The sequence below is a fragment of the Chelonia mydas genome, chromosome 16 (genome assembly GCF_015237465.2).
Source record: "Chelonia mydas isolate rCheMyd1 chromosome 16, rCheMyd1.pri.v2, whole genome shotgun sequence".
Classification (NCBI taxonomy): domain Eukaryota; kingdom Metazoa; phylum Chordata; order Testudines; family Cheloniidae; genus Chelonia; species Chelonia mydas.
In genome coordinates, this window is record NC_057857.1 from 19987206 (window position 1) to 20009181 (window position 21976).

The 21976-nt window shown below is 44.1% G+C and overlaps 1 protein-coding gene across 11 annotated transcripts in view; it reads right to left on the minus strand.

The window, feature by feature from the left end:
• KCNT1 (potassium sodium-activated channel subfamily T member 1) overlaps positions 1 to 21976 on the minus strand; it is a 197918-nt gene that overhangs the window by 13182 nt on the left and 162760 nt on the right. For 8 of the 11 annotated variants that reach the window (XM_043530477.1, XM_037879951.2, XM_043530482.1 and 5 more), the window contains 11 exons: positions 17996 to 18212; positions 14552 to 14657; positions 11837 to 12009; positions 11498 to 11569; positions 10606 to 10740; positions 9886 to 9997; positions 5188 to 5289; positions 4058 to 4141; positions 3371 to 3499; positions 2102 to 2122; positions 879 to 1182 (listed from right to left, as the gene is read on the minus strand). In XM_043530477.1, coding sequence (XP_043386412.1) covers positions 879 to 1182; positions 2102 to 2122; positions 3371 to 3499; positions 4058 to 4141; positions 5188 to 5289; positions 9886 to 9997; positions 10606 to 10740; positions 11498 to 11569; positions 11837 to 12009; positions 14552 to 14657; positions 17996 to 18212 — 1455 coding nt within the window. The remainder of the gene's footprint in view (positions 1 to 878; positions 1183 to 2101; positions 2123 to 3370; positions 3500 to 4057; positions 4142 to 5187; positions 5290 to 9885; positions 9998 to 10605; positions 10741 to 11497; positions 11570 to 11836; positions 12010 to 14551; positions 14658 to 17995; positions 18213 to 21976) is intronic. The other 3 variants (XM_043530478.1, XM_043530479.1, XM_043530484.1) reach the window with 1 other exon arrangement.

The window sequence follows — 21976 nt, forward strand, 5'->3', positions numbered from 1 at the left end:
CGCCGGGGGCTAAAGATTTCATCATAACCAAGGGATAGATTATTGTCCAAAAATGGTGAGACACGCTTTTGGGTTAACCGCCAATTAAAATACTTTAGAAGAAATAATCATTGCACTGAGAGATTCTTACATTATGCCATAGTGTTATATCATACAGTACTTGCTTTACTGAGAGTTATGAGATAATTAAAGAGTTATTAAGTTCTACACACATTGAAGTGAACCATTCAGCTCTATAGCTACTGAAAAAAAATTCTAGGAGAGAATTTGCTGAAGGATTAAAAAAAATATAACGATGGGATATTGCGCCAGCCTGAGCTCTTTTCTTCCCTGCTTTGCTAAGGGGATAGAATTCTTAGACAATAGCATTAGCAACTATTACAAATGGATATTTTGGTCAGCTTGATGTTAGAGTGGGGGCCAATATTTTCAACCTCTCCTTAGCCAGTCATCAATTTTACAGGCACAAAAAATAAATGAGTGAAATTTTGCACTTGTAATTTAGGTCATTTAGACATTTATTTCCCTTGTTATACCTGGTACTTAGATATTTATTGCACCTGCAAATAATTACAGATGTGCGCACAGCTATTTGTGACTGCTGAAATAAAGGCCAGTGTCTGAAAACAAGCCCCTTTCCGTCTCAGTGCTGTGGGATTTATAAGGCAAGAGGACTGAAGGTTGATGGGAATGCCAAGTTTGAATGTACTATCCAGAGCTATGAACAAGTTAGAGGATCAGGCTTCATTCTGGAATTATTTTATACCCTGGATGTGTCTGGTTTGGTTTGGATAGATGCTAAGATACGTGATCAGCTTGTGAATGGGGCGCAATGCTGGTAAAGCCATTAACTGTAAGCAAGAACAAAACCTACTTACCATATCCAGTTGTAGGTAAACCCAGATGTTTCATTCGGTTTTTGACAAGCTCTGAAAGCTCTTGCCTCTCCGATCTCCTGTACAGACTCAACCTCTGCTGGCTGATCCACTCCGCTGTTTTGCTTGTGTGCTTGTTTCCTTTCCTACTCAGCCTGCGTGCCCACTGCATGCTTTTACGCCGTAGCAAGGGGTGCTCAGACTGGTCACTCGAGCAGGAGTTCCTGTGATGGCTTGTCTTGATATTCCAGTGTTCCTTGACATCTTTTGTATCCTCACAATCCTCGACATTGATTGAGATCTGCGACTGGAAGTCCCAGCAGTACATAAGGGGATGCACTAAATACCTTCCCGTTGAAAACACACTAAACACCTGACTCCACTGGAGTTGGCTGTGCCCAGCTGCTTGTAGGACCAGGTACTCACTTGGACAATGTATTAGTGTGATCAGCTACCCATTCTTAAAAAGGGACTCCACCTTGGTCTACCCCTTTACACCAACGGCCAAGTAATCAGCATTCCCCAACATTATGCAATATGCATGTTGAGACTGCTACCTCCTGGATCCCTCATGATGCTAGGTGGATCCTGACAATTCGATGGTGACATTTCATTTTCCTACTATCTGGTAGTGTTCTAACATTCACACCAAGGGACTGTTTCCCTATCTCCGAACCCCACCTCCACCCCAAAAACTCTAATACTAGAATCTATGTAGGTGGTGAACTTGGAATTTAATAATAATAATAATAATAAATGCATGTAAAATCACTGGCACAGAAGTTTTTAGGGAATAATGTTATCTCATGATGGCCAAACAGCTGAACTTCCAAGTTTTCCTTTCATCCTCACGACACATATGACAGTATATATCCATTATAAAATGTGAACCCTAATTGCATATAGTCATTTATAGCGCCATGGTTTGCAGCACCTCTGACACAGGGGTAGATTGGATTGAACTAATTGTCAACGTTCAGCTCCTTGTGGCAGTTTTCTATATGGCTTTCAATTCATATTTACGATTAAACATGTGTCAAAGTTAAGACTGAGTCACTAACCAACTATTCTTATCTGCCCATGCTGGGTATTGCTGAATTTTTCACAGCAATGCATGATGGATACAGATCGTCATTACCTTGCTGAACATTAAGTAGGGCACTAAATTTTAAAGAAAACCAAAATTGTAACAAAGTTCTCACAGGTTCAATACAAACGTTACTCACCTGAGTTCTGATGTCATGAGGCTGCATTCGAAATAAAACAAAACGAAGATGCAATATGTGTTAGTGGTGAATATGTATCACTGAGTGTCCATCACATCCTAACTCTCTCTTTCTAGTCCCCCAGTCTGAGCCACGGTTTAAGATCTGTTTCAGAGTAACAGCCGTGTTAGTCTGTATTCGCAAAAAGAAAGGGAGTACTTGTGGCACCTTAGAGACTAACCAATTTATCTGAGCATAAGCATAAATTTGTTAGTCTCAGGTGCCACAAGTACTCCTTTACTTTTTGTTTAAGATCTGTAAACCTGTCCACAGTCAACACATAATAATTAATCACGGCTTCTATAGCACTTCCCCAGTTCAAAGCATCGCACAGAAGGTCGTTAACCTGTCTGTGGTCACACAATGAGCCAGTGGCAAGACTAGGATCCCACAATTACCCAGCTCCAAACAGCATTCATTACTTTCTATGCCAGTGCTTGCTTCACCTTCGCCTTGTGCAGTTACCCAGGCTTGGCAGTGCAGACCACAGAGTATGGGCGATTGGCACAACTTTTACAAACTGGGTGGCCAGACCTGGTGTTCTTGGTTTAAACTTGGAGTTTTCCTTCTCCTAGGTGGCTGCCTGCTATGTCTGATGAGCCCCACCTGCCCTATTTTTGTGCCAATACTAAATAATATGAAGATTTTTCAAATGGGTATTGTGGTAGCGCCTAAGAGCCCCAGCACAGGACAGGATCCCCTTGGGCCAGGGGCCGTACAAACACAAACACCTCTGCCACCAGTGCATATTTGTCTTCTAACACATACCCTTGTGCTATGTAGAAATTAGAAGAGAAGACCAGGGAATCGGCAAGCCAACCTCCTTTCCAATACGCACTCGTAGCTGTTTCACACGGGGCTAGTGCATGCAAATTTATTACACCCTCCCCATTCAATCCCACTGCTTGGGCACCAACTCCAGTCAATCAGGAGCCCCCTTTGGCTGCTGGCAGCCTGGCCCAGCTGGTCCTTTAATAGAAATGTTACTCCATCAGCTGCTCAGATGGGATTTCTCCTTGCCTGGCTAGACATGATTGTAACTATAATGCAGTTCACTAACAGCTATAAGGTCAAAGCTGACAGTGCAAGGGACCAGGCTGACTGACGCCATTGCACACATTTTGGAAGTTCTTCTACATGTTATCCAGTGACTTATCCCTGCTGGGACCTTTCACACCAGGGCTGCAGCCAGTAAGGTTTTCTGCACTCTCTGACCCCTATGTTTCTTACCTCGGAGGTTGAGAACATGTGTGATTCAGTTCTGTAGATCCCAATGGGAATTTCTGCACTGGAAGAGCAAAGCTTCTGGAAGAGACGGCCATACGTCCGGATCCACAGGTCATCCTCAGTGATTTTCATCTGACCAACAGGGGGGAAAAATGTCTCTTTGCTCCCACTGAAGGGACCCCTCGGCCCCAGGGCAATCCTGTCTTGATAAGGTCCAAAGCTGCAGAGCTTGGATCCTGTTCTAAACTTCTCCAAGGCTCAGGGATGTTGCGATCCAGGGCTTTGGTTTGACCCCACACGAAAGGCAGGGAGGGTCTGTGAGGTTCCTATCTAACTCTCTTGGGACGGAGGTTGTTGTAAGGTTCAGAGTTAAGGGTAGAGCTTATTTCACATGACATGGAGAAACCAATACACTGGCCCAGTTGCTGTGATTTTTGTCTCCCTCTAGAGGCCAGCCCCCGTGACTACAACAGTCTGCTATTCAGTGACAGAAGTTCTTCTTTACTGTGGCTCAAGAGGCCTGTGTTTGGGGGCTGAAAGTCCCAGATTTCCGTCCCCACAGAATGTTCACGCGCACACCCGCATGCTGCGTGACCCCATTGCGTGACCCCATTGCGTGACCCCATTGCGTGACCCCAGTGCGTGACCCCAGTGCGTGACAGCTTGAAAGAGACAAACATCAGCACTTACAGCACAGAGGTAGCCAGAACCCGGCGTGGTGTCAAGGCCCAGCAGCAGTCTCGTAATGGTGATCATGTAGTCCTTCACGAACGACTGACAGGAGAAATTCAGAGAGAGATCAGGCCAGAGAAAAGGTTTCACTTGTCCAACTGTTCACTTTAATGTACAAATGTATTGACAGATTGGAAAGAAGGTGAGATTATGTTCTATATTCTCTTCTATTTGCTTCTTATACTGTGCCCACAACTGGTTTCTGGGCACATTCCAAAGGTGAATTCAGTGATGTGACTAACATCTGTCACATGTGGCTCCTTCCTTCTCTCTCTGCCTCTCTTAAGGGGGAAAACGGCATGGGGGTTTAAGTTTTATTTGTTTTAACTCATGCTGCATTCGGTTTTTAAATGAGTCTCTAAAATAGAGGAAACCAACATCATTAACAGGAAGAAAGTAAAATGTGCCCTGAAGAGGGATATAATGTGGGCACAATGTAAAGTAGTTTATGCATCCAAATGGCTCAAGGGTCCCTAAACTGGACACTTACTACGTACCAGACCATACGCAGAACCTGGGGGATGCCACACAGTTTTAGAGAAGGATACTAAAGGAGCGGTGGAAGCATGGATAGAGCGAGGAGGCTGATGGCAGAAATGGAAGGGCCCTCTCATTAGTGTGAGTGAGGCAGGTGATGGAAGGGTTGGACCTATAGGCCTTTCTATTCTCCAAATATCCCCGTTTTTATTTTGCTTTAAGTTGGCAGACGTTCCTTTGGGGAAGCTGATGGAAGCAGCTGCCATGTCCTAATTCACCCCACTTGTGCTCTAGCCATCTATCAAACAGAGTGCTGAGGATGAGTGAGATTGCAATGAATGCCTGAGGAACCACTGGGAGGTTTTACCTGAATCCTCTAACACAGAAGACTGAAAGGAAGGGACCCCTGCTGGGGCCTCTAGCTCTTTCCCCCCTGCATTAGGGTAAGACCTCTCTCTGGATGGGGACCCCATCTCGGATAGATAGGGATATGGTGCTGAAATGCCTGTTCAGAACCCCCACCCTAATACACCAGCAGCTGCAAGGCAGAAGCAGCTTAGCCCTCTGAAGCATTCACAGCAATACCACACAATCTGTTCACCTGTTCTCACCTGATAGAGCAATGTATCCAACATGCTGATGCTGAACACTCTGCCGGCAGCAAACGGGAGCCGGAACATGAATGCCAGGTTGGAGCCATTCTCTCGCTCTTTCTATGGACAGAGAAGAACACGGTGTGACAGTTTTTACCATTATGTTCACCACTTTTACAAGACTATGATACATTTTGTACAAAGTATGTCTGGTGAGGTATCATTTAAAACTCATAATCTGCTGAACATTGTTGTTCTGGTAAAATGTGTGCATCAACATGGTATGTCACGTTACAAGATTTTACTATACAACATTGCTGTAACATATTCCAAGTTAGAAAAGGAAGCCCAAACCAGTTTTCAGAGACAAAGACACACTGGAACCCCCAAGCAGGTGTTAATGGACTATCACCTGCTTAAGCAGCCATGCTCTGGGGAAGGTGTGAACAAGAATTTTGCATTTCATCACAAGGACAGTTCAAACCTCAAGTCCACAAGAGACTGTTTGTCACCATGACTCAGCAAGGATGTTTCTAGCACAAGAAACTGATTTATAAAGAGGGGAGAAAAATGCTTGACCTCACTCTCCCCCTTCATCTCTGCTCATGACAACAATTCTTAAATAACTGAACTTGGGGCAGGGGGTGGAGTCCTGGCTGGGAGGCTTTTCAGCTGGTACAGACTGCCCTAAGCTTATGGTGAGAAACACCTTTTGCTTTTAAGTTCACTTATTTTAAAATTAAGTTAGGCATTTAGCTTGCATTTTATCTTTTTATTTCTTTTGTAACCAGTCCTGACTTTTACGCCTCATTACCTATAGTCACTTAAAATCTTTCTTTTCTTTCTTTATAGCTAATAAATGTGTTTCACTGTTTTATCTAACCAGTGTGTTTAGGATAACAAGGCTGGTATGTATCATTGTCCATTGATGAAACGACAGATTTCCTATGAGCTTGTTTTGTCCAGTAATGTACTGGGCGATACAAGATGCACATTTCTGGGACTAGAGAATCTGCTGGGGTTCTTCTGCAGTGTAATTCATGAGTGGCAAGCGAACACCACTCAATGCTGTGTAGCTGGGAGCAAGTTACACGCTGGAGGCTGGCTGTTAACTGGCCAGGAATGGCTGTTCCCCAGTAAAGCAGTGTAAAAGGCATCCCAGGCCAGAGAACTGAAGAGACACAGCTATTCAGCAGCCCAGATCGTACCCTGGGCAACATCACACATGGAGATGGTGAAAACGATGATGCCAAGGGGCTCTGAAAAACCAAGAGGACCTGCTTGCAATGAGCTCAGAGAAACAAGCCACACAACAGCCACCACCCCTGGGGAGTTCAGCCAGGGCTCTTCCTTCTTTTAAATAATGCCATAACATTGAGATGTTGACAGAGAGATGGTTCACTTTTTTTCATTGATTCACTTTTTGGATGAAAAATGGCATTTTGGTCCAAATGAACATTTTCTTCTTGGTAGGAAGTCTCCATTTTTCCCCACTACAAAACAAAAACTGAAAACTGGCAAAGTTTTGGTAAAAAAGTTTTTGGTAAAAAGTTTAGACTTGCAGTTTTCAAAAGCCTTTTTTTAACCCAACACTGGTTTTTGAAAACCATAGGTTCGGGAAAGGGGGGGAAGGGGCCTGTTTGTATTTTTCATTGAAAAAAAAATTTTTCTTCCCCCCTGAAGGAAATTTTTGGGGAAAAAACAAATTAAAAAAATCCCCATAAAAATAATTGGCCTCCTTCAGGCAGCTCTCGCATTTAGAGTCCCCGAACCAGCAAGGCACAAGCAGCAGCAGCGGTGGTGAAGTGAGAATCTTAGAATCACAGAAGATCAGGGTTGGAAGGGACCTCAGGAGGTCATCTAGTCCAACTCCCTGCTCAAAGCAGGACCAACCCCAACTTAATCATCCCAGCCAGGGCTTTGTCAAGCCTGACCTTAAAAACCTCTAAGGAAGGAGATTCCACCACCTCCCTAGGGAACCCATTCCAGTGCTTCACCACCCTCCTAGTGAAAAAGTTTTTCCTAATATCCAACCTAAACCTCCCCCACTGCAACGTGAGACCATTGCTCCTTGTTCGTCATCATCTGCCACCACGGAAAACAGCCGAGCTCCATCCTCTTTGGAACCCCCCTTCGGGTAGTTGAAGGCTGCTATTACCTTGGAGCCTACACACCAGCCCAAGCTCACAGCTAGCAACAAGCAACGTGTCTGGATGCCATGATCTGACGTTGGATCCCACTCTCCAGAGACTGCTGATAGTTTAGCACCACAACCACCCTTTGGGGCTGCACCCTGGGGGCTCCTGCAGCAACATCCAGCGGGGATGCATTCCCATTATGCAGGGTGTAATAGCTAGCAGATCTATGAGCACAGCGTCATTGGTCAGTTCCTGCCTTGATCATCCCCCCAGCATGGAACACATGGAGGTGAGTTCTGTGTACTAGTTACACATTCTCCTCTCCCATGATCAGTGAAACTTGGGGGTGCAGGGGAGGGTTGGGAGAAAGATTTTTCCCTTAAGCAATATAGGTTTGCAGCATGTACAAATGCAGTCATCAGACCTGCCTTTCTAGCCCGATGCAGTCAGCATCTCAGATCCAATTTTCCTTCGAAGGCAACAGCAGCTGTAATGTCTAACTGTCTAACACAACATCCATCAGACACCCCCTGTTGGATACTACAGTACAGACAGACAAGGGCCCAGCTCTGGCATTTGCAGACATGGCTATCTTGAAACTGCGTTAACTTAATAATTACCTTTTATTCCCTGGGTGGCAAATTTCTCTCCTAACACTGGGGCCATTCAGATAATTATTAACACCAAACCTCAGATCTTAAGACTACTCCTGGATCCCCTGGCAACAGACTCTGAGTGCAGCTCAGAATTAATAAAAGCTGCTATCGAATCTCAGCTGTCCTCAAGTGGTCAGAGAGGGAGTGTTGTATGGAGAGTGTAATAATGGTCAGGCAAGGCTGTGGATGGGAGAGAATGAAGCTTCTCATTTCACCACAGGGAACTCTGGGGATCAAAACACTCGTGCATTTAACAGCTTTCCTGAGAGACTGCAGTGTACCTCATATGCAGGGTCTACCTGCCATAAAATTAATAGAAATGTCATTATATCAGTTTGTTATTTTAAAAGAATAAAAGTCAACGTAAGCTCCTGATACTTGTGATTTGTATTGCTGTAATGTTGCTAGACCCCCACCAGTCTAGGGGCTGCACAGACACAGAGTAAGTGTCTGCCCCAAAGAGCTTATAGTCTAATAGACAGGACAGAGCTATTGTCCCCATGGGAAACTGAGGCACAGAGAGGCTAAGTGACTTCCCTAAGGTCACATGGGGAGGCCATAGCAGAGCTGGGAATTGAACTCTGGTCTCCGTGTCTTAGCTATAAGACGATCCTCCTTCTCAACAGGGTATGTTTCACATCAGCCCAGTGACAGCACATTCATTGCTGATGTAATTGCATCCTACCAAGATGGTAATCTCTTGCAGTAAAGCCAGCCTCGCACTTACTCCACCACTGAAGTATGATTGATTCAGCTGGTTCTCCTGTGATGGAGAATCCTTTAGCTTCCTTTGGCATCTTGGTCCATTGCAGAACTTTGGGGTTTTCTGTTTCTCTTGAAGTTTAGGATGTACATGGAACCCCTGCCCACTTGTCCTGTCCTCTCTAATCCCTGCGCCTTATTTATAACATCATTTGCAGAGAGTGCGGTCTCTTCTCCGACGGAGAATCTGCCCAATAGTAACTGGATAGATGCTCTATCAGCCACAATGACAGTAAGGTCCAGCAGGACAGCTTATCTATGACAGATCTTTACGAACAGCCCCTAGAGCCCTTTCAGTTCAGAGATTGCCCATAGATATCGGTCATTATGAGGAAGTTAGGAAAAAACAGAGAGAGATGGGGAGGTGGGAAATACAGTTCAGCATTGAGTTTATGCTGGTTTTGATTGTCTCTGAATTGGTTCAACCACCCTTAATACACAACACCATGAATGCAGTACAATATACGTGTGTGTGCGCGAGCGGGAGAAAAATGAAAATCTTTTACCTTCCCCTCAAGAGAGGGCACTCAGACCGGGCAGTAGTATCAGAGATGTCAACTGTCCTTGTTTTGACTGGCATACACTCAGCAGAAGACCGTGACAAACTATTATTTCTTTCATTTGTTATGGCAGTCTGACAGGGTCAATGCAGCATCTCAGACACTCACATGGTCTGGGTCAGTTATTCTTTGAATGTTTCCCCTTCCCATCAGCTGTTATTTCTACCCCACAAAAATGCCTACGAAATATGTAATATAAACACTGAATGTAGTTTGATGCAGAAGTCTATTCTCGCAGAATTGTTTAACCCACCACCGCAGCGGGAGCATTGTACCGAGTAACTAAAATCAGACTGACAGCAGGGACAGCTTTGAAGAGTGGAGATGCCAGTTGCACTAACTAAGGAAACACAGAGACCCTAAAGGTCAATTGCCTGCATATTTGCGTGTCTCAGATTATCCTGGACGGATGTTCATTAACTATGGTGCCTGCAGTGCACAGCAGGAGAGCACAGGACTATGAAGAACTGTAAATTAATTACTCATTACATTACCCTTCCTTCAAACACAGGCATGCAGGGAACTCACCAGGCTTCCTGTTAGCAAACACGTCTGGGAGGAAAAGCATAGACCCTCCTCAGGGTGAAGGGGCTTCCTTACCTTTTCAAGTTTGGAGAGGGCCAAGGAATAACTGTCCTTTGCTCTGAACTGCATGAACCTCATATTGGATGGGTGGGTCAGCTCAGTGATGATGCTAAGGCTTGGAAACAGCCTGCAATGGAAGGCAGACTCGTCAATGTCTGGTGCACGCGCATTCCAAGGGAGGGGGGGAGGAGGAAACTTTCAGCTTTGAAATGTGGCCAAATAAAGAGTGGAAACGGCCTTGTGCCCCATCCGAGATCCGAAACAGGCTGGGGTGAGAGCACCAAAAGCTGTACAAGCAAGGCCATCCCCCATACCACCTCACTGACCCCCCCTTTTAATTCTATATAGTAACTGGAGTGACGATAGGTGCTCACCGACAGCGTGGCAGGCGATGCACAAAGTTGGGGATAGAGTGCAAGGACTCTCTTTATTACTTAGCATGCCTGTGTGCAAGGGCCAGATGCAGGCCATGTCAAACACAGGAGCCCAACCTGGGAACCCAGACCTAATATCCTCTGTAGATGCCTGACCCTGCAAACCCTCAGTGTGCAGAGTCCCCACTCACACCAAGGACAGTTCAACTCATTGCAGAAAGGGCCAGCTAATATAGGCACCTCCCACCACACCCTCTGCCTGGGCCCATTCTGAGTCTTTTGTTTCCATTAAGACAAATAAAATACTATCAGAAGAGAGGCAGGTGCAGATGACAGAGCAGAACCCATAGCTGCTTCTTACCGGAACATGGTCTGGACGTTGACAATTGTTTTTGCATCTGCCATGTAATCCTCCTCTGCACTCATTGTGCTTTCCTTATCCACAACCACCAAGTTGTCAGCATAAATGATCCCACACTGCAGCAAACTGTCTAGGCTGGAACAATCCCCCAAGACAAAAGGTTGTGGGGGGTTAATCCATTGGAAAATAAGATGCTGAATGATCGTTTGCAAACATACCCATGTATTTGCACAGAATAAATGCCCAGGCAATCCTGTGCATGCAAAATGCTACTGAAATAACCATAACCATGTCCAGTACAGACTAACAAATCCTAGGAGGGGGAAAAACTTGAGATGAAGCCCAAACTATTGTATAGTTGCAGGGTCTTAAAATGTGACAATCTCCCAACTTTAGCTTTGCCAGTTAGAGAACCCAAGACATCAAATGTATGATATGTCTGCTAGGTAAGAAAGAGTCTAACCTAATTCTAGATGGTCGTGCTCCAGTACTACAGTGACGGGAGTCCATATAACTACCCTGACACACAGATAGAAAAGCAGTGCTCGTCTTGGAAGTAGAGATGGAGAAGACCATCTCCGAATTCCCCTGAAGCCCTGGGGAAGTTCAGCTCTGAATCCAAACTTCACTGCTGCTGTCCATGCCTATAACATGGGGATCAGCTAAGTAGGATGGGAGCAGCTACGCACCATTGATTAGGCTGTAAGAGGCTGCATGTGAAGCCGATTATTCTTGGTAAATACTGGTCCTTATTGCCAGTGATACTGTGTGCCTGGTACTGGCAGTATAGCATCCCTTTGCTTATTTAATTTTCCTCTGCAGAATCAGGGCTATTTTCTCCTTTGATTTGCAACACATTGTAAATACTGATAGCTGTAAACAAGACACTTACTTATCGATAGTGCCTTCCATGTAGTAAACCATGGGGAAACAACAGATGGCTTCCAAGAAGTGGTTCTCAGGCCTGGAAGAAGAGAGGCAAACAGCAAGAAGGTTGATAGGGGCATTTTCTTTTCCCCTTGCTTACTAGTATAATTCAGGAGTGAATGCACAGACGTCAATGGTGAAAAACTAATGTGACAGGAGAATCAGGCCATCAGATTTTAGGTATTATATTAAAAATGCTAAAATCACCCATTTAACTCCTCCCATATATACACAGTATGAAACACCCATTTGAATGCAGGGAAAGATCTGATGCAATGGAAAACAACTTTGGAAGAGTACTTGCTTGTTGTCCAGTAGCAATACAATTGGGTTTAACTCTTTCCGGGACCTATAGTATGCACGGAGAGGGACGATGAAATTATACAGGCCATTCCCAGCAGTCTCTGCTGAAACTATAATCAATTTGTTCTTAAACCCATAGGCCTTGGCATCTTCATAACTGTTGTGCTTGCAGCCCTGTGCAGAGACAGAAAAGCACCGTGGCTCAGTGATCAGTCTATAGAGCTGCCCATCTGTCCTGACACTGTTAGGAAAATAAGGATAAAATGGCTGTTTTCTCCCCCAGGAAAGGGGAATCTTCTAACATTCAGACATGGCAAAAGCACTGAGCCAGCTTGGCTCTGAGCTGTGAGCTGTGCAGAAGCTCATGAGCCCCCAGAGTGAGAGAATGATCCTGCAGAGAGTTGATCTAGAGATGATTTGGAATGTATCCAAATTTCAACCTTCCCATGTCTGGGCCTGAGGGCTTTGATGGCCCCACACCCCAGCTCACTTTCACTATTCTTCCTTTTTTAAGTTTTGAAAGTGAATTTTTTGCTGCGGGAAGGGATCAGAGTAACCAGTCCTGGAGAGGTTAGCTCTCTACTAACTGGGCCTAACCCAATGCCAGCTCTCCCAAACTGCCCCACATATGCCTTGAACCTGACTCGCAGGGATACTCTCCCAAAGGGAGTTCAGTCTCCAGGTCTATTCAGTCTTTGGTCTCACAGCTGAGACTTCTAAAAAGGAGGACAGTTATTGTAGTGGGTTTAGTGCTAAGGACTCCTGCCCATGAGGGACAAGGCCAATGACTTGTTTCATAGACCCCTGGTTGACAGAAAGTAACAACTTTCAGTGACAGATAACTGGGATGTGTCTGAATCAGTGACTTAGATCAGAAACATGAAAGTGCCTTTTTATGGCACCTTAGAGACTATCAAATTTATGAGAGCATAAGCTTTCGTGGGCCACAGCCCACTTCATTGGATGCACTGAATGGAACATATAGTAAGATTATAAATATATATATACACATATACATATACACACACATATACACACGCACAGAGAAGGTGGAATTTGCCATACAAACTGTAAGAGGCTATTAGCCTGGCTATTAGCCTAATAGCCTCTTACGGTTTGTATGGCAAATTCCACCTTCTCTTTATATATATAATCTTCTTACTATATGTTCCATTCAGTGCATCCGATGAAGTGGGCTGTAGCCAACAAAAGCTTATGCTCTCATAAATTTGTTAGTCTCTAAGGTGCCACAAGTACTCCTGTTCTTTTTGCGATACAGACTAACACGGCTGCTACTCTGAAACCCGTTTTTACATGACCAGTTCCCAACAATGAAATCAAAGCTGGTTTTGGGGAACCCCCCCGGCATGCCCTGAAGTTCAGATGTTTCCCTTGTGGATCAACGCCTAGAGATGGACAAGCCTCTAACACGTCACTGAGACTAAGTTAAAACTAATATGGTTCCCCTACACAGGGCTGGATCCTCAGCTGGTGGGAACCATCAATTCACACCAGCTAAGTATGTGTCCCACAGGTGTCTTCAACCTTACTTTTGCACTCCCGTTAAACTGCTGATCTAACTTATTCTAGCTGAAAAAGACCAAATTGGCCAAACTACAGCTGCAGGACTGATGCATGAAGATGTCCTGGCGAGTGGTGTGAGAGCCCATAAGTTGGCTCCATGCCGCTGGAGGATAATGCTTAAATGGGGGTCACTCTGCCAGGCTCAGTTAATCAGGCTTTCAGACTAAATTTCACTGGCAGGGCAATGAAAAGCAGCCGAACTGTACTAGTTTGGCCCCTCCTCAGAATGAGTTAGCTTATATTAAGGAAAAACAAGCAAAGGAAGAACAAAAGTAAAGTCTCACTGGGAGTGAGCACAGTGTCTGCTCTGTAACATGCTGCCTCACAAAATGGCAGCTGCCACTGAAGACACCAATCATCTGGGAACTTCAAGGTGCAATACACAGAAAACAACTGGGTTATCAGTACAGAGCCATGTAATTATTGCTTAAAAGGAAAAGGTTACCCCAGAAAACTAGAGAAGCTCCTGCATCTTTCAATAAAATGTTTCCAGCCCTCTCACAGATCACAGTGTGAGGAAAGCAAACGCTTTACAAAGCCACAAAGTAACCACCAGCAGACAGGCAAAGTGTCAAATCACAGCTCCCGCGTGACTCATTCTGCTGCAGGGTGGGGTCTGCACAGGACTGGCCTGGCACGTTTCGGATCATGCACTTAAGCTGCTGTCAAAAAGCAGGTGTTTTCACATTCTCGTTTTCCCAGGTAAGCATTACACCTATTCCCCTGGCAGCCACCAAAGAGGCTATGTGCAGATGTAGGGTCTATTCTCATCCCTATCACTGACCCAGTGTAACTGCACTTCTATCTATCTAAGGTGCATATATGGCCCCCATAGCCATACTGATCTCCTCACAATCTTTAATGTATTTATCCTCATTCAACCCCTTAGACTAGGGAAAATACTAACGTCCCCATTTTACAGATGGGAAGTTGATACACACATTTAATGACATGCCCAAGGTCACATACAAAATCTGTGGTGGAGCTGGGAATTGAACACCCAGGCTTGTGTTCTCACCATTGGAGGTAATAATGCTGCCCTACCTTAGTAAAGTGCTTCAAGCCCCTGCCACAAATGAAAGTGCAAATAACATCACTGGAACCTTTAAATACTGTCACAGCAGCCTCTTACCTTGTCCAACCTCAAGCAGCAGAAAGGGGCTTTTACAGGTAGAAGGTGGCACAAAGTGGGAGAACTCCCAATGTAGGGCGAGTTCGGGGGGTAGCCTTTCACATATCTGCAGAGGAGACAACATGCATCAGGGCACCTGTATATTTTTCACACACACAAGGAACACTTATTTGCCCTGGCAAACACATTTGTCCATACTCAGACTGTTTAGAAACACTGGAACCTCATGGGTTTATGCAGATCACAGTAAGGATGTTTTATAAATTCTTCCAAAACAGCCTAGGAATTTTTCAAGATAAGTTTATTTGAAAATACTTTTGCCATTTCCAGGCTTGGGGAATATCTTTTAAAGACTTTGTTCTCAAGGACAGCCAGAGAACTAAGCAGACTGTGGAAGATAAAGGCATCTAGCAGCTTTTAACAGCAATGGGCCTGAACCCACATCTTAAATCTAAACATCACAGAATGGCATAGAGTTTCAAGCCCAATACAGATTCACAATCTCACAGCACATTTGTAGGCAGGTTTTTTTTAAACATACTGGACACGCTGTAATTTGCGTTCCTGATATAACTGAAGGAATAGAAAGCTTTCAGCTTACAAAGTAATTAAAAGTATACGTTAAATTATAAGCCAAATAAATTTGAGTGAGTGTGGACACATGCATCTGCACAAATTGTTTATCTTGTAAGAGCCAACAAAGAGAGAAACACACACACACACACACACACACACACAAATGATTTATTAAAGCAACGTCACAAATGAATGCAATACTGACTGCTACTTTACATTAATATTTTTACAGCTGGAATCAACATTTTACTTCCCTAATGATGGAGAATGCAGAATACAATCCCTTCCCTGCCCCTGAGGTAGCAGAGGAAAGGGAGCTGGTGGGGAAATTCTGCTAAGTCCACAGAGTGCTTCTAGCTCAGTGTGACTTCTTCAGCGGTCAAGGGATGCTTCTCCAAAACTGCAAGCAAGGAACTGGGAATAAGGCAAAACTGCTTCACCGTCAGTGTCTGACAAGCTAATGTTTGAACACACTGAACTGACCACACGGTGTTGCTCTAGCACTGTTTTATAAACATTCATCACTGACATAATTGCTGGTCGGCTCAGCATGTCATTGCCGATAACATTCAATCACAGTTTCCACAGCAATATAGCAGAAGCAGAGTAAAAACTATTCTCAGGAGGTTAATTTATGCCAACAGGATTTTAGTGAAGGGTAAAATAATTTCATTGGGTTTGTTCTTCCACTCCACTGGAAAATGCAAAATACCAAGATGAGCCCTGCTGGCTATTTTAATAGACAGCACAGATCTGAGGACTTTTTTCCGTTCTCGCTGGTGACTCCTGCATTGCACTTCAATACTGGCCTTGCTCTCTTTGAAGTCAAAAGTCCCACTGATTTTGACAGGACCAAGATCAAGGCCTTAGCAGTGTGCTATCAATAGTATAATTTAACGTTCGTAGTATGGGAGTGCCCAGTGGCCTCAATCAGGAACAAAGCCCCATGGCACCAGGGGCTGTACACACAAATTACTGTTGTATTAACTGTTGAGCTCTCGTGCCTGTAGCTTATCAGTAATAAACAAAAGACAGATGCTTTTTTACAGCATCTTCAGGCAACAGCCAGGTGTGCCTAACCTGAAAAGGTCCCTGATTCAAAGCTAAGCAGGCTCACTACTCTCCCTTTGTCCATCCCAGGGCAGACTCATGCTTTCTTTGTGTGTTTCACACAGCTGTAAATTAGCAGCTCAAGTATATAAGTAGGAGTCATGAGAAAAATTGACCAAAGGAAAATTTAGGCTGGACAGCAGGAAAAATCCCCTAATGCTGAAGCCTACTGGGCTTTGTCTTCCCTAGGGATGTACCCCCAATTCCCGCCTTCAGTCACTGATGTCACCGCAGTAGTACAAACTCCTAGTGTAAACCAGGAAAGCTGCACTTTATAATGGTGGAGCGTAACTCAGGCTAGGGGGTGGCAAATCCTTAGTGTAGAGAAGACATTAGACTTTGGAATGGCGACCCAAGAGACGCGATAGGGAAACCACTGCCTGGGTCACCGGAACTAAACCGGGAAAAACATTCGACAATACGCTGCGGGGAACCACTGTGCACTGGCTACGAGTCGGAGGAGCCAGATTACCTCTTAGATCTCCGCCATCCCTAATTTCTGTTATTCAAGCAGCTGCCACATTAAATCATTTTATTGCTGTACATTTAACTGAGGCGTCCCTTGATGAAAAAGAAAAACGCCACAGAACGCAGCTCAGATTGCAAATTCCCTTAGATCTGATTTTATTGTTCCGTAACTCCAATCCATATAGGCAGGACTGTATGACTGTATTTTAGCTAGGGCCTGTCTAGGCATGATTCCTCGTTCCTTCACCCTGGGGTTGATCGAATTACCTGATGGCATCATAGAGAGTAGCACCCTTCAGCACAGGATCTTTGCTTTTAAAGATGCATGCTCAAAAATTGCAGATTGGTGCTTTTATAGCTCCAATATAGTTTATGCACCACAAATATTTTCTTCTTTGAATAACTGCCTTCTGCAGGGTTTCTTGCACCTTCCTCTGAAACAACTGGTGCAGACCACTGTCAGAAGCAGGCCACTGATTTGAGCTAGTCTGGCAATTCCTGTCTTTCTAAACCTCTCTCCTTTAATTTTTCTTTCTTCTGAACAACCTGCAGTATTTACTGTAGCTCTAACATAGGCTTGTAAATCTTTAATTTCCAGCAATTTCTGCAACTCTCAAACTTTTTTTTAGAGAGAATCTTTAATTCAAAATAAATTGAGATTTAGATGAATATATGTGTGCCCAGTGCTTTGAAGAAGGAAGAGACAAGATCAATGGTAACTGTTAGATTTAGAGACAGGATTATGGTAAACACAGATGGATTGTTTACACCTGATTATTGAGGATTAACAAAAAACTGCAAAGAATGTGTATTTATTGCAAATTGTTGGGAGATGTCTCATTGTATCAACTCTAAGCACAGCTCAGAAGTGCAGCTTGCTTAGGTAGGTACAATAATTCAAATAAATAATAATAGCGGTTATCCCAATACAAATAGTAAATAATAGTCGTAGCAAGCTCACCAACTTTAAACTTCACAGCTCGGGTTTTCAAAGGAACCCAGGGTACTTGGACTGTAAGCAATTTGAGGCAGGTGTCATTTTTGGCATGTGTTTCTATAACAACCACCATCCTGGTCCATGATCAGGACTCTTTACTCACTACCACAGTAAAAGTAATGAAATAAAATAAAATAATAATAATAATAATGGAATTAGTTGAAAGACAATGGTAATTGGACATATAAACCCCTTAAAGTCTTTTGAAAATCCCAAGCCCCATAGGAGTTGATTGCTTATGATGATGCAGTGACACTAACATTAAGAGATGATGCTCTCAAATGGCAACTCACTCTACAACAGTAAGTCCTTCGTCATCTGACTGAGTCATCTCATCTTCTGACTGGTCGCTGAGCAGATCACAGGGCAGGAGGGAAGAGCTGTCTGCTAGCTCTAGGACCGGGGCAATGCTGGGCCGTCTGTTACCTGATCCATTTTCAGCTGGCAGGGTCAGCTTGCTGCTGTTAACAGGGCGACATTCCGTGTTCTGCAGGTCCATGGCTACTGTACCTGGAAAAGAAGAGGGAGGAAGGACAATATAAATAGCAATAAATAAATCCAATGGCACTGCAGGGAAGAAAGAACAGGAAGAACATCCAGTCGCACTTTGTATTAAGGTTCTATTTATAAACAGTCTACAAAATCAGCTAATAATGATGAACAGATGGTATAAGCATGTTACAGACATCCGTAGGGCATATTATTGATGGTTCTAAGCACATCAGCATAAGGTGTTGCAGATGGTTCTAAGCAACCTATTGACCCATTGGACTCTAAAAACTGGTTACCTCTTTAATTAAGACAGCTATTAATAATTTCTAAATGGAACCTTGATATAAAGGGTAGCCAAACACTTATATCCCAGACACAAGACGGGGAGCTTTCACTAGCTCTGCCGTATCAATAGGACTGCTTGCACTCGTAAAGTTAAGCATGTACTTGTGTGTTTTGGATTGGGGCCAGAACCTTGCAGGATTGAGCCCTTATACTGACAGAGGTTTGCTATAGAGCAAAACTGAATCTGTGTTCATCAGGGTAATGATCGGTATATAAAGGTGCTCCCTTCACTGCACGGCTGGGAAATATTTGCACCTCTCAGGCTGTCTGACACATTCACAATGACATCCAAAGCCATCGACAGGCAAGATTTCTATCCTTCACTGGGAATTTATAAAATTGGTTTGATTTATAAAAACCTGGGGGGAAAAACATCTGCCAAAACTTGAACCAACCCATTCTGAAAATGTGGAGAACATTTACGCCCGAGTTTATCCTATTCAATTCCAAGGGGACATTGACTCTGAAGCCAAACAATCAACATGTAAACACACTAATGAACAATTTCATTGCTCGGCAGAGCTCACATGACAGGCAAGGGATGATCAGATTATGTAGCTCTTGGGTGAGGGAAGTCTCATTGTGGTATATCACGGGGACAGAGCTGGATTTTGGGGGTGGGTTTAGGAGGTGTAACGTCTTCCCTCAATTTGACCCATTCTTATTTGTGATTCTAATTGCTATTTTTTCAACTCACTGAATTCCCCGGATAGCACAATACATTTTCTTACTATATTTGAACTCAAAAAACCCCATACTTGACCGGAACATTTGAGGGCAACCACTGTCTCCCATAGTTTCAAAAATGGGAATGTTCTGTTTGCTTGCATGGTTGCTATAGCAAGTATTTTGCTGCTTACGAACATTCTGGAGTCCTAATAGCTTGGTTCAGAAAAATCACATCATAACATACAATGTGAAATTATCCCCACGTGGCAGCTGCGCCCCTCCTCACGTGGCCTGGTTTCCAAGCAGCTCATCAGCAGATCTTGTGCTCTTTGTGGATGCTGAAGCAGTGACCCCACAATGGAGCAAGCAGCCACTGGCATTATGGGCTATAACTAAGCCTGTGAGTCTGTCACGGAGGTCACGGAAGCCTTGGATCCACACACCCCAGAGCACCTGCGGTCCCCTCACCCAAGTTTTAGTTAGGGATATGCAGTAAAAGTAATGGACAGGTCACGGGCCGTGAATTTTTGTTTACTGCCCCTGACCTGTCCATGACTTTTACTAAAAATACACGTGACTAAAACATAGCCTATAACGAATAGTCTGTGCTAGTCTTTTTCGAAAAGTCTTAGTGGTAGAACTACAAGGCTTTTGGTCACCATACTGTTTATCATGGGAGAGATGATCAGAAACACTGAGGGATTTAGGTGCGTAAATCCCACGGAACTTCAAGTCTCTTCAATCCCTTACACACTTATGAATTACACCCCTGCCATCTACATTCCTCATCAAAGAATCCTCAAACATTTGAGAGTCAAAGAAAAAAAAAGTTTAAAACCTCTAATTCTTCTTGCATTCATAAATAAGTTCCACATTCCAAGTTCACTAAACTATGTCCAAGTGCTTGTTAAAATGTGGGTACAGCTTTGGCCACAATAGAAACTGGAGCAGGGATCCAAGGAGAATATTACAAGAATGACTGCAAAAGGGGCTTTTGTTTTAAACATGGATTAGTCATAGTCAAAGGAAAATGTCAGACACCTGGGAATTTAAAAAATACAATGAGAAGTCCCTGGCAAAATACCCATGCCAGACTAATACGTCTCATATCCTTTTATGTTTAAGTGGAACACTTTGTATCTTTCCAAATGGCCAGTAAAAACCTATTTGTGTATCTATACAATAGCTTGGGTGGGTCGGATGTAGTCAGGAGCTGAAAAGGAGATCTATATTGTGTACAGTGGCACAGCTACACTGATCTAGGTATCCTGGCAAACCTCCTGTAGGAGAGGCAGTTTATATCACACTGCAGCCCACATGCAGCAGCATCTCGGTGGTGGCTAAAGCACCACTTTCAACACATCCCTCTTCCCAAGATCATGGGTGGTTGTGAGTTCAGGTGATTAGTTCACAGTTGTTCACATTGGTAAAACATGGTGCAGTCTGCTGACGGAAGGGCCTAAAGATTTTCGGAGTGGTATTATTAACACCACCATCCATGGCTCTCCACCCACACTGCTGACGGCTTTTAAGAGGAGCGTTTGTCCAGAGAACTCCAGGATCATTTTTCTTAACTCTTTCAGCTTTACCTTTACGAATCTCTCTCTTTCCCAAGCTGTACTTCATAGCAGCAGGGAGCTGTTAACCTCACTGATTCATAGCCTCCTGCTGTCTCACAAAGACAATGCACCTCCAGCCCCGTGCTTGCGCCTCTTCCTCACCCATTATAACCCCTGTCTGCTCCATCCATTTTGTAAAATAAGTGTGGCTCAATGTGTGGTCCAAAATATGCAAAGCCAGAACAAAGCAAGGCCAGAACTTTACTCTGGACTGTTGCCATCTAATTAAATATTCAAAATGGGGAGTCTGGGTGGGATTTTTCAGCCCACATAAGAGAATTAGGCACCCAATGACTCTCAGTGGGACTTGGGCACTTTTCTTCCTCACATCCTTGAAAAAAATCCCACCTCTTTTCTCCTACCTACTTGGGCCAAGATGTTCAGAAGTGATTCTGGGTTCCTCCATTCTTTGGGTGCCCAACTTGAGACTTTTCCAAGGCGGGGGGTGCTCAGCACTTTCTGAAAATCAGGTGCTTTTAAGGTGTATTGAGTTGGCAAATCAAACTCAGCAATCACTTCTGGAAATCGTGACTATCGGCGTTTCATGAGTCTTCGTCAAACGCAAATATTTTTAAATAGCTACAAAAGGGGTGAATGCCACAGTGAACAAAGTGCAGGAGTTCGGCTCGCTCTCCCTTGTTGCTAGCCAACTAGCTGAATGCTGAGTGACCTACTTGAAGAATATAATTTCTATCTCTCTCTCTCATCTGAGTTTTGAAAAGGCTCCCACTGAGAACAAGCCAAGTAACAAGCACATCAGCCAGTGCTGTTCAGCGAGGAGCTTTGCGTCTTGCTGCTGGGAGAATTTTTGCAAGTTTATGCTCGAGTGTAAATGGATAAATGATTTGTCTGAAATACAATCTCCTGTTGTGCCTGGCTTCTCCCAACAAACCCCCCATTTCAGGCTGCCCAGAGAAAAGCTGGAAAAAAGGATTCATGGCCTTTTGGAGAAAGTGTACCACGCACTTCAGCGCGACCTGCGCCATTTGCCAAGTTATGCAAGATAAACATGATTTAAAATGCAGACAACAGAGCCTATTCTTCTCTCCAAGGCATGGGGTATTTATGGGAGCAAGTAACTTTAATGCTAATGGACATGCTGGGCAGTAACACAACTTAGCACCTGCAGGGAGTAATTGCCATCTGAGA